At 36.9% G+C, this 12,500-nt stretch overlaps 1 protein-coding gene and 1 long non-coding RNA gene across 2 annotated transcripts in view; both read right to left on the bottom strand.

Annotated features, from left to right (window-relative positions):
- The window catches only part of LOC106867967 (potassium voltage-gated channel subfamily KQT member 1), a 251,801-nt gene extending 251,350 nt beyond the window's left edge, over positions 1 to 451 (bottom strand). Inside the window, exon 1 of the mRNA XM_089347720.1 lies at positions 42 to 451. Coding sequence (XP_089203846.1) covers positions 42 to 328 — 287 coding nt within the window. The 5' untranslated portion in view covers positions 329 to 451. The remainder of the gene's footprint in view (positions 1 to 41) is intronic.
- Positions 452 to 851: 400 nt separating this feature from the next.
- LOC149137237 (uncharacterized) lies at positions 852 to 2,842 on the bottom strand. The gene is made up of 3 exons (XR_016240749.1): positions 2,714 to 2,842; positions 1,707 to 1,772; positions 852 to 984 (listed from the first exon to the last, which is right to left on the bottom strand). It is a non-coding gene; the product is annotated as an uncharacterized LOC149137237 (long non-coding RNA).
- Between the last annotated feature and the right edge of the window lie 9,658 nt (positions 2,843 to 12,500).

A 12,500-nucleotide genomic window follows, 5' to 3' on the forward strand; every position in this document is an offset into this window, starting at 1 on the left:
AAGAAAGAAAAAATTGAAGAAAAACATTAGTATTTACTTACACAGTGAAATGATATATGAAACATCTCCATCCAGTAGGTCTTTCTAAAAAGTTGTACACTCTTCCTTGGATAGAGGACTTCATACCAGATTTTGCCCTCATGCGTTTCCCAGTAAAAAACAGTCGATTAATTGTCATTCCAAACTTACAAGCTAGGATACTATTCCCTCCACAAGTGGTTGTTTCACCCTCTGTGTCAGACCCATTCTGTTCTTGCTGCTCATCACCATGAGCATGAGGCAGCTGTGTGATTGAAGTAAAATCTAACTGCAATCCATTTGTCGGCATTTGTATAATTCACTGGCACCGGCACTAGCATTGCCAGACTAGTAGTATGTTCTCTCATTGTTCAGAACAGCTATACATGCTCTGTAATTTTGTAAACTTGAGTGACCACATATGCTGACTCCTTTTGTCACTTGGTATTAGAATGTTAGAGTAAAAAACATAAGAACATAGTTTGTTCGAGAATTTTTTTGTAACGATTTTTTAGTGTGTGTCACAAATAGATGTATGTCTGTGTGTGCCTGTATGTGTCTGTGCATACATGGCTCAAGAAAGTGTGTTCGTATGTGTGAATGCATATATATATATATATATATATATATATATATATATATGTATGTATGTATGTATATATGTATGTATGTATGTGCTTATGTATGTAAGGATGGATGGATGGATAGATAAATAGAGCGATAGAGAGAGAGAGAAATTAAAGTGAATATATATATATTCTCTTTATGTACACACACGCACATGCAGAGAGAGAGAGAGAGAGAGAAGGAAAGAGAGGTGTGTATGGGTGTATGTATAATAACCTCTGCAATGACTCAAAGCCAGCAGAGATTTCTTATACAGGTGAAAAAATAATTCGAGTTCTAAGAAAGTGAAAATGGAAAATTTTGACAGCCGTGACTATTACTAAGTCAGTGAAACGGTTCCTGTTGAGAAATCATAAAGAAAATATATTATTTTATATTTCATTTTGTTATATTATATCACATATATGCATTTATATACATATATATATTTATTTATTTATGTATATATATATATATATATAGATGTATGGATATATGTATGTGTATATGTGTGTGTGTATGTGTGTTATGTATGTGTCTACATCTGTGTGTGTGTGTGTGTGTGTGTGTGTGTGTGTGTGTAAGATTAAAACAAAACAATCACATCAAATTAATTATTCAATTTACTCAATAACTTTTAAAAACATTAAAGACACGAAAGCTTCAAATATAACGAAACCTTATTTATCATATTATATTATATTCTAATTATATCCATTTGTTTTGTTCTGATGCAAGGTTGTTTGACTTCAAAACTTATAATAATAATAATAACAATAATAATAATAATAATAATAATAATAATAATAATAATAATAATAATAATAATAATAATAATAATAATAATAATAATAATAATAATAATAATAATAATAATAATAATAATAATAATAATAATAATAATAATAATAATAATAATAATAGAATAACAGATAATGTTAACTGGAAACAATTAAAAGGTTAAAGTTAAAATGAAATTACTTCAACTAAGTTTAAACATTGAAAATTGTGTACTTGGTGCTCAAAGTACTTATTTCTCATTCCACAGTTCAAAAATTAATATTTAAATAAAATATAATCACCTTTTATTCTATTTTTGAACTTTCAGCCGAGAGAACAGTTGACTTCCAAAATTGAATAAAAAAAAACTAAAAAAAAAAAAACGGAAAGACAAAACAAGAAACTATTTATTAATCAATGTATTTATTGAACAATACTAACATCGCATCCTTTCATTACTATCATAATATATATCTGAATTGGTTTTTTATCCTCTATGCTTTTAAATAATCTTTAAATTAGATCAAGGATTCCCATTTACTGATATTCTTCAGTGATAAGAATTTCAAGCAAAAATAAATAAATGAATAGGTAAATAAATAAATAATAAAGAGACGAATAAAAAAGTAGAATAAGAAAACTTTCTAAGATTTGTCTTACCAGTAGTGCGACCTGAGATTTTTCTCAGATTTTCTTTTGTTTCAGAGATTTTAACTAGGAGAAAAGTACATGGAAGTTTACTAAGTATACTAACTTTCATGAGCCCTAGTGTCTTTTTGTGCTTTTTGTATTTTTTGGTTTTTGTTTTTGAATATTTGTGAATTTATGGTAAGGTAAGCAATTCTGAAGTTGTACTGAAATCATCTTCATTTTTTTTTTTATTTTGCAGAATTTAGATTATGACAGTGGTTTAGCATTCTATGATTTAAAAAAAAAAAAAAAAAGATTTTTAGGTAGACAGACAGATAGATAGATAGATGAATAGAAAGAGAGAGAGATGGAGAGAGAGAGAGAGAAAATGTGTAGAGATTTTAGTGAGATAGATAGGTGGATAGTTAGACAGACAGATAGATAGAGAGAAAGATAGAGAGAGAGAGAGAAAGAGATAGATAGAGAGACAGAGAGGTAGATAGAGAGAGAGAAACAGACAGCCAGATAACAGAGATAGAGAGATAGATATAAATAGAGAAATGATAGAAAGATTGATAAACAGATCAACAGAGAAGTGGATAGACCAAAATAGTGTATTGCGTGATAGAAATAGCAAGATCCAAAACAAAAATCAGATAGTGTATATAATACCAGTTACTTTTATATATATGTATCAATTATTGTTGTTGTTGTTGCTGCTGTTTATGGTCTTCTGCTACTTCTCTAATTCACTCGCTCCTTCTTTTGATTGCTTATTACTTTCCTTCCTGTTGAAATTATTCTTTTTCTTTTTCTTTTTTATTTTACTGTTTCTTCCTCGAAACAATCTTTCATTCGGAAAAATCCAAGTGTTATAAAAGCAGTAATTTTATGAAAGCAACGAGAGATGAGAGATGAGTGTGGAAGCACCATTCCATCTCAGTGGAACTGTTGAGCAGATGACAGCCTGTCATCAATGTGGTGCCACGCAAGTTTGTTCAGTTCATATACACAGCGCACGATATATATATATATATTTTTTTTTTGTTTTTGCTTTTTTATCTTTTCTTAACTGTGACAGAGGCAATCAATAGGCATCAAAGAAGAAAGAAAACAAAGAAAGCATAATGGATCACTTACTTCTCCTTCTTAAGTGACAATGGTGTCGTCGGGGATATCAGTGGTAAAGGACGGGTGGTGTTACACTGGCATTGTTGCTTTTGTTAGTTGCTGTTTGTCGTTGTGATGGCTGGGGTTGCTGTCATTTGTGAGGTTGCATGCTTAGATATTTTCATTGGATTTTCTGTTTAAAAACTAATATTTTTAATGTATAAATGTGCTTGCTTGTGCATGTGTGAGTGTGTATGTGTGTCTGTACGTGTAATAGCAAATATGCTTGCATACACTCTTTTGTTTGTAATTTAGTGTCTATGTATGTGTCTATATGCATGTGGATTTATCTATCTACCTGTCTGTCTATTTATTTATCTCTCTATCAATCTACCTATCTATCTATCTATCTATCTATCTATCTATCTCTTTTTTTTACTCTTTTTACTTGTTTCAGTCATTTGACTGCGGCCATGCTGGAGCACCACATTTAGTCAAGCAAATCAACCCCAGGACTTATTCTTTGTAAGCCTAGTACTTATTCTACTGGTCTCTTTTGCCGAAGCGTTAAGTTAGAGGGACGTAAACACACCAGCATCGGTTGTCAAGCGATGTTGGGGGGACAAACACAGACACACATACATACACACACACACACACACACACACACACACATATATATATATATATATATATATATGCATATATACGATGGGCTTCTTTCAAATTGCATCTACGAAATCCACTCACAAGGCTTTGGTCGACCCGAGGTTATAGTAGAAGACACTTGCCCAAGGTACCACGCAGTGGGATTGAACCCAGAACCCTGTGGTTGGTAAGCAAGCTATTTACCACACAGCCACTCCTGCTATATATATATATATATATATATATATATATATATATATATATATATATAGATAGATAGATAGATAGATAGATAGATAGATAGATAGATAGATATGCATGTGACATATGTATGCATACATACATGTGTATGTATGTGTGTGTGTGTGTGTGTATATACACACACATAGAATATTTTTTAAATTTGAACCTTTTTAAAATTGACACTTGCCAGAAAGATGTGAGGAAGAAGGGGGTTCCAGAGACCTCAATGTCCTGAAGATAAAGGATTAAATATAATGGATAATGTGAAACTGGGTGAGTTAGACACAACAAGGGTAATGATAAGAAGGGTAAGAGGTGAGATGAATAGATCAGGTGTAGATGGGTAGTGGAGGCACAAAACCATCGAGCTCAGAGGAAGAGAGGCCATTACAGTGGCAATAAGAAAGCAGAGGGAAGAAATAACATGCTTGTGGGCCAGATACAGAATATCACTAAGTGATATTATGTCAGTCAACTAATCTTTTTCCAAATGTTATCCATGAGGTCTGTGAGTAACAGGCAGTGCCATTCCAGGTGTGGATCTTATTTGAACTTTGTAAAGCGTCAGCTATTGTTAGAGGCTGAAGTATTTTCTGGCCCCTAAAGTTGGAGAGCCAGTTTTTTGTGACACAATCCTGGCTGTGTTTAGACATACTTTCACAAGAGATTTTCAATGATTGTGAAGTCTATTCTTTGTGTACTTTACAAAAGTCACAAAGAAACAGGAGGAATATTGTTTTAAATGCCAGATTTGAAAATGAAACAAAAAAAAATTCTGATAGATTTCATGGTTGATTTTTTATATTCTGTTGGTCTACGTTTTGATTTTCTGCTTGTATTTTGCTATTAATAAAGCTTCTATAGTTATTCTTCTTATTTCTTTAGTATTCTATATAAAATTGTAGTGCTGCCAACTAATGTCTTTATATCCAATTTAATTTTGTGCACTGTAATATGAATGTTGTATCAAAAGAAGACACAGATATTTTATTAATTGATATAGGTTTTCTCAAATTCGACACATTGGTAAAGTAATTCTTCCCTTATAGAAAATTCTTCCTCTTGTTTTTCACTGTGGGAAAATAATGGGTTCCAAACAGAAGCAGTGTGTTGTACTGATACCTTGATGAGGAAGGTGTACAAATTATCCAATATCACTCTCTTGGAGTGGCTGGCATTAGGAAGGGCATAGAAACCATGCCATAGAAACCATGCCATAGAAACCATGCCAAATCAGATTAGAACCTGGTGCAGCCCCTCAGCTTACCAGTTTCAGTCAAACCATCTGACCCAGGCCAGCATGGACAGCAGATGCTAAATGATGCTGCTGCTGATGATGATATATGTCTGTCTGTTTGTCTATCTGTCTATCTATCTACCTAGCTAGCTAGATAGATAGATAGATAGACAGATAGATAGAGAGATAGATAGATAGATAGATAGATAGATAGATAGATAGATACATTTCTTTTATTAGCCACACAGGGATTTACACAGAGGGTACAAATACAATGTAGAGCTTTTCTTTTTGGGAGGGGGAATGAGAAAAAAAGGGTGGGGTCGATCAAAAGGGATCGAGAAAAAAAAAACGATCAATAGGGATCGTGTATCAAAGCAATGTTCTTGTGTAAAAAGGGGGGACAGTTTAGGTTTAGCCATGGAAAGAAAAGCCTACGAAAAAGACCACGGTAACCTTGGCCAATATTGTCATTGTCATTGAAGAAACCATAACAGTAAGTGACTCTCTTTTGCCTTTTTGTCTTTTTTTCTTGATTTTTTTACTCCTTTATAAGGTTATACTCAAAGTGGATCCATCATTCACACGTGCCATTCTTGCTACATTCACCCATCATTTTTTGAAGCATTCACTAGACAAGACTTCCCTTTCTACTCTCACCTTCCTCTTCAGATGATACTTGAAGAAGTTGATCAGAAATTGCCCAGAGAGGAAAGTCTTTGTCTCTAGACCTTTCAGATGCGTCCACCATACACATTCTTTCACCATAGCCACAAGTACGATGAAAATGGCTCTTCCTTCCCGTTTAAAGGAAGGAGGCGTGACAATATTCACGATAGACTCGGCTGATAGACGGACTCGGCTGATAGACGGACTCGGCTGATAGACGGACTCGGCTGATAGACGGACTCGTCCCACACGCAATAGCAGTTGTTCGACGTAAGAGATAGATAGATAGATAGATAGATAGATATATCATCATCGTCATCATCATCGTTTAGCATCAATGTTCCATGCAGGTATGGGTTGGATGACTTGACAAAGATCCAATGAGTCAAAGGAGGATGTTGCATATATACTCATACACACACACATATATAATATATATATATATGTGTGTGTGTGTGTGTGTGTGTGTGTGTGTGTGTGTGTGTGTGTGTGTGTGTGTGTGTGTGTATATAAAATGGATAATAAAATGAATGGTTTACACCTGGTAGCTTACTGGTAAAGCACGGTCACTTTCAGAGTGATCGTTAGGTATATAACAAATGAAAGACAGAAGATGGAATCTACAAGAACCAGCTGCTGCTGCTGCTCCACCAGCACCCTGGAGATGAATTTCACTGATACTCTTTGCATGCACAAATCCTCAGTAAAAAATGAAATGCACTAATCCTGTTCTTATTTCCACTTTGTGAGCAATTTCTTGCATTGTTTCATGCAGATCTTCCTTGACTACTCACCAAATCTTCTTAATCAGCTCCTTGTTTCACCTTGTGGATAGCCTACCTTAATGTGCTTAGCTCTCCACCATGGTGCAGTCATGTTTGAAACGGTTGTACCACTCCTTGATCTGACTTTTGCCCATAGCACCATCGTCAAGGGCCTGCTGAATCTTCTGGATGGTTTGAGCTTGAGTATCACCAAACTTTTGACAGAAACTTGATGCAATGTCTCTGCTTGTTGTATTTGGTGAAAATGAAAATCTGACGAGAATGCACTACATGTAGGCACTCTAGGCACAACAGCTAGGAACTGACATGTGGGAAAATTTTCATGCATGTGCAAGAAGGGTGACGTCACCACCCACCCATAGAAATTTTACCCATGCAACATTAGTTTTGGAGGAAAAAATTAAGTTGGATACTTTTTTGAATACACCTCTTCTGTTTATCTATGCATATTGTTATGTTTGAGTTATATTTGTCACCATCCACCACTTAGCTTGTGTATGCTCCCATAACTTAGCAGTTCAGAAAAAGAGCTTGATAGAATAAATATCAGACATAAAAAAAACAAAAAAACATAAGGTACTGGGATTGATTTGTTTGACTAAACCTTGCAAGGTGATGCCCCAGCATGGTCACAGTCCAACAAGTGAAACAAAATAAAAGATAAAACCATAAAAGATGGGCTGAGAGCATTTTTTATCTTGTTTTTCTAACTTGCAGCACTCAGTCTATACATCAAATCAGCACATATTGTCTGTGCTTACTATTTTCAAAAAATTCTAAAAATAGCATTGTCTTCTTTAATAGAGAATTCTTTCATTTATGTCACAGCTTTCTCAGTTCTGTCATAATGATCATTGTCATCATATTCACATTACAAGACTAAGTCTTAAAAAAAAATTTGGCTGTGTAGTTAAGAAGCTCATTTTGCAGGCATGTGATCTTGGTTTCAGTACCATTCATCAGAACCTTGAGCATGTTGCTTCCACACTAGCACTTGGCTGACCAATGCTTTGTGAGTGAATTTCGTAGACAGACAATTGTGAGGGAGCTCTCTTAGCCATATAGTTCCTGGTTCAATCCCACTGCATGGCACTTTGGTCAACTGTCTTCTAGTATAGCCTTAAGTCAACCAAAGCCTTATGTGTGGATTAGAGGGAAACTGAAAGAAGCCTGTTGTGTGTGTGTGTGTTGGGGGTATATATATATATATATATATATATATATATGTGTATGTATACATATGTATATATATATATATATATATATATATATATATATATATATATATATATATATATATATACTACACTCTCTGAGTGGTTGGCGTTAGGAAGGGCATCCAGCTGTAGAAACTCTGCCAAATCAGACTGGAGCCTGGTGTTGCCATCCGGTTTCACCAGTCCTCAGTCAAATCGTCCAACCCATGCTAGCATGGAAAGCGGACGTTAAACGATGATGATGATGATGATGATATATGTAAATATATAAAAACAAAAGGATAAAGAGAGCAAAGGTAAGGTTGAAGAATTTTATGGATAGAGTCTTACAGCTGTTTCTGGGAAGATCCAGTACTTCCCTTCATCGGAGACAGAAAAAATAAAGTTATCTATTATTATATCCATAGGCGGATATTTTTAGTATGAAGTGGTAAAGAGTGTGATGTGCTGAAAAAAAAGAGAACAATACTTGAAGAGTAGTTTCATTCCAGTGGTAAATATCCGTGTAGAAATTCGTGCAGATTAATCCTTGTGAATAATCCGGAAATTTATGTTGGAACGAAAGTTGATATAGCTTAGGTGGCAGAGGTATATATATTCCATCTTGCAATAGATTTTTGTTTGTTTACTTGAAGGATGTCCAAGCCAAGTGAAAAGTTAGTGGTAACTTGACCTAATTACCACTAACTTTTCACTTGGCTTGGACATCCTTCAAGTAAACAAGCAAAAATCTATTGCAAGATGGAATATATATACCTCTGCCACCTAAGCTATATCAACTTTCGTTCCAACATAAATTTCCGGATTATTCACACAAGGATTAATCTGCACGAATTTCTACACGGATATTTACCACTGGAATGAAACTACTCTTCAAGTATTGTTCTCTTTTTTTTCAGCACATCACACTCTTTACCACTTCATACTAAAAATATCCGCCTATGGATATAATAATAGATAACTTTATTTTTTCTGTCTCCGATGAAGGGAAGTACTGGATCTTCCCAGAAACAGCTGTAAGACTCTATCCATAAAATTCTTCAACCTTACCTTTGCTCTCTTTATCCTTTTGTTTTTATATATTTACATATACACACGCTAATACACGACTTATAATACCTAATCCTGTTCATACAACGATTGGGGCAAACTAATCGGTATACAGCACTTACTCGGTATTACCTGTATCCTCCGGAGTTTGGTTAAATCCAATACCCTCCTCAACCTTATATATATATATATATATATATATATATATATATATGGCGTAGGTGTCTGTGTGTGCATGCTTTTGTGTCTGTTGATGATGATGTCTTTTAGCATTGCTTGACAGTGTTGGAGCGTTTACATCCCTGTAACTTAGAAGTTTGGCAAAAGAGAGTGATAGAATAAGTAACAGGCTATAACACAAAATATGAGTACTGGGCTGATTCATTTGACTAAAAGCCTTGGCTGCAATCCAATGACTGAAACAAAGGAAAGATAAAAATGTGTGTGTGTGTGTGTGTGTGTGCGTATACATACATACATAAATACACACACATATGTACATATACAAACATGTGAATATACCTACTGTCTGTCTGTTTGTCTGTCTCTATCTATCTACCTAGATAGATAGATAGATAGATATCTTTTTATTATAGCCACACAGGGCTAAATACAGAAAATGGCCAAATTACAATGTAGAGCTTTTCTTTGGCGGGGAAAGGGGGGGATTTCGATCAAAAGGGAGCGCGGGGAAAAAAAGGGGGGGGGGGGCGATCAGTAGGGATCGTGTATCACAGTCAATGTAAAAAAAAACGGGGAACAGATTAGGTTTATCTGTGGAGAGAAAAGCCTACAGAAAAGACCACGGTCACCTCAGGCTTTTTTTTTTTTAAAGGTACATGAAAGTAAGTACCTTCTCTCTTTTTGTCTCTTTTTGTTACAAGTCTATGCTTAAAATGGTGTCGTCTTTCATTCTTACCATTCTTGCCACATTTACCCATTTTTTATTGAAACTTTCATTCGACAACACTTTCCTCTCTATCCTCATCCTCCTTTTCAAGTGGTACTTGAAAAAGTTGATGAGGGATTGACCAGAGAGGAAAGTGTTTGTTTGTAGACCTTTCAAACACGTCCACCACACGCATTCTTTTGCCATAGCTATCAGTGTTACAAAAACCGTTTTTCCTTCGCGTTTAAAGGAAGGTGGCGGAACAATATTCACAATAGACTCGGCTGATAAGTGGGCTCGTCCCACACGCGACAACAGCCGTTCGACAAAGGTCCACAGCTCTGAAATATCTGGACACTGCACAAATGCGTGCAGAACGGTTTCGTCGCTCTGACCGCATCTCAGGCAGGTCAGTCCGGTGGTTTTCGAACCGTGTCTGTAGATCTTCTCTCGAACTGGTAGTGCGTCCCGATAGCATTGCCAAGCCAGGGATCTCTGGAAATTATCCATAGGCCCGAACGTCGTCTTGAAAAGGCAGGTTAGGAATTTCTCGTCGACACCCAGGTTTGCCCCGAGAGTGTAGTCAGACCTCCCCTCCACTAGTCCTCTATAGAACGCATTGGTCGTTTGGAAGTTGCACAAGTTTGATCCTGGATGGCAGAGCTGTTGTAGAGCTTGGCGACACTCGCGGTGCCAATCGCCCAGTTTCGGTCTCTTCCTGATCCATGTTTGCAGTTCGGTGAGTGAGACGAGCTGCGGGAAGGTGTGCCTCACAAACGGCGCCCACACCTGTTCACCGTCGTCAATGAAGTTCCAGAGATGCCGCAGTCTCAGCGCATGTCTGCGCATCATTAGCCACGGCATCCCCAGTCCTCCATGTAATGGTTGTTGACAGCAAATGAATCGCCTCACCATCGGAACGCCACCCTTCCACAGAAAGCAGAAAAGTATGCGTTCTAGTTTCGTGATGGTGGCATCGGGACAAGGCACGACGGTCAGGCGGTAATCGATGACTGATGTGATATACACATTAGCCACCTCCGCCCAGCCTTTTAGAGATAACTTTCTCTCGGCCCATGTTTGGCTGAGTTTGATCACTCTACTGGTGATCTCGTCCCAGTTCTTATACATTTGGAGGTCTGGACTGAACCAGACCCCGAGCAGTTTAACCGGTCCGTCCGTCCAGCGTCCCACTACGGAGTCACTGTTGGACGGTATGGGCTTGCTTCTCCAGGTGCCGAGTAACAAACCCACTATTAGATAGATAGATAGATAGATAGATAGATAGATAGATAGATAGATAGATACATAGATAGATCATTATTGTCATCATCAATGTTATGTTCCATGTAGGCATGGATTGGATGACTTGACAAAGACCCAATGAGTCAAAGACTACATCAAAGTCCAGCATCTGTTTTGGCATGGTTTCTATGGTTGGATGTCCTTACTAACATCAACTACTTTACAGTGTGTATTGAGTGCTTTCTTCCATGTCAGTAACATTATTGAGGTCATCAAGTAGCTCACAAGGCAACAACTCCAAGGAAGGAGGATGTTGCCTCTGTATACTAAATGGAGAGAGGGAAGAGATTGGAGTAGTGCAGGTCCTTGTTAGAGATGAGATACATTGCTACTCTCAATTAGGAGAGAGTGACAATAAATTAGAGTTATTAAGGCAGCAAGCTGGCAGAAATGTTAGCATACCAGGTGAAATGCTTAGCGGTATTTCGTCTGTTTCTACGTTCTGAGTTCAAATTCCGCCGAGGTAAACTTTGCCTTTCATCTTTTGGGGTCGATAAATTAAGTACCAGTTGCGTACTGGGATCGATCTAATCGACTGGTCCCCTCCACAAAAATTTTGGGCTTTGTGCCTAGAGTAGAAAAGAATATTTATCCTTAAAGGTAGCAAGCTGGCAGAAACGTTAGCATGCCAGGTGAAATGCATAGCGGTATTTCGTCTGCCGCTACGATCTGAGTTCAAATTCCGCCGAGGTCAACTTTGCTGTCATCCTTTCGGGGTTGATTAAATAAGTACCAGTTACACACTGGGATCGATATAATCGAATTAATCCGTTTGTCTGTCCTTGTTTGTCCCCTCTGTGTGTATCCCCTTGTGGGCATTAAAGAAATAAGAAATGTTAGCACGCTGGGTGAAATACTTAGCAGTATTTCATCTGCCTTTATGTTCTGAGTTCAAATAAACAGTGATGATGAGGTGTCCAGGTGGCCCTCAGGCAGCAGGGGCTGTAGTGGATGGAAGGAATGAAGGTTTGCAAGCTTATAGAGGGAAAAGATGGGGAAGTGGGAGAGGGGGTAGACAACATATGTAAGAACTGAAGTAAGGGGCTGCATAAGTTGGGGTGGATACAGGGATACCATCAGTATGGTACTAATTGTACCATTAACAGAGGGAGAGGAGAGAGAGAAATAACATGTTTGAGTTAGGTGTAGAAATGTAGAGAGATAAGATAGGCATAATGTATAAGAAGAGATAATCTGGTCATCCAGAAAGGAATGTAGGCCTCTGTAGCATGCAGGTGCAGAGAACAATAATAATGGATGAAAGATGTAGAAACTCTAGCAGATAAGGTTGGAGCTTGATGCAGCCTTCTGGC

The sequence above is a fragment of the Octopus bimaculoides genome, chromosome 2 (genome assembly GCF_046866305.1).
Source record: "Octopus bimaculoides isolate indiv1 chromosome 2, ASM4686630v1, whole genome shotgun sequence".
In the NCBI taxonomy this organism is placed as follows: Eukaryota; Metazoa; Mollusca; class Cephalopoda; order Octopoda; family Octopodidae; genus Octopus; species Octopus bimaculoides.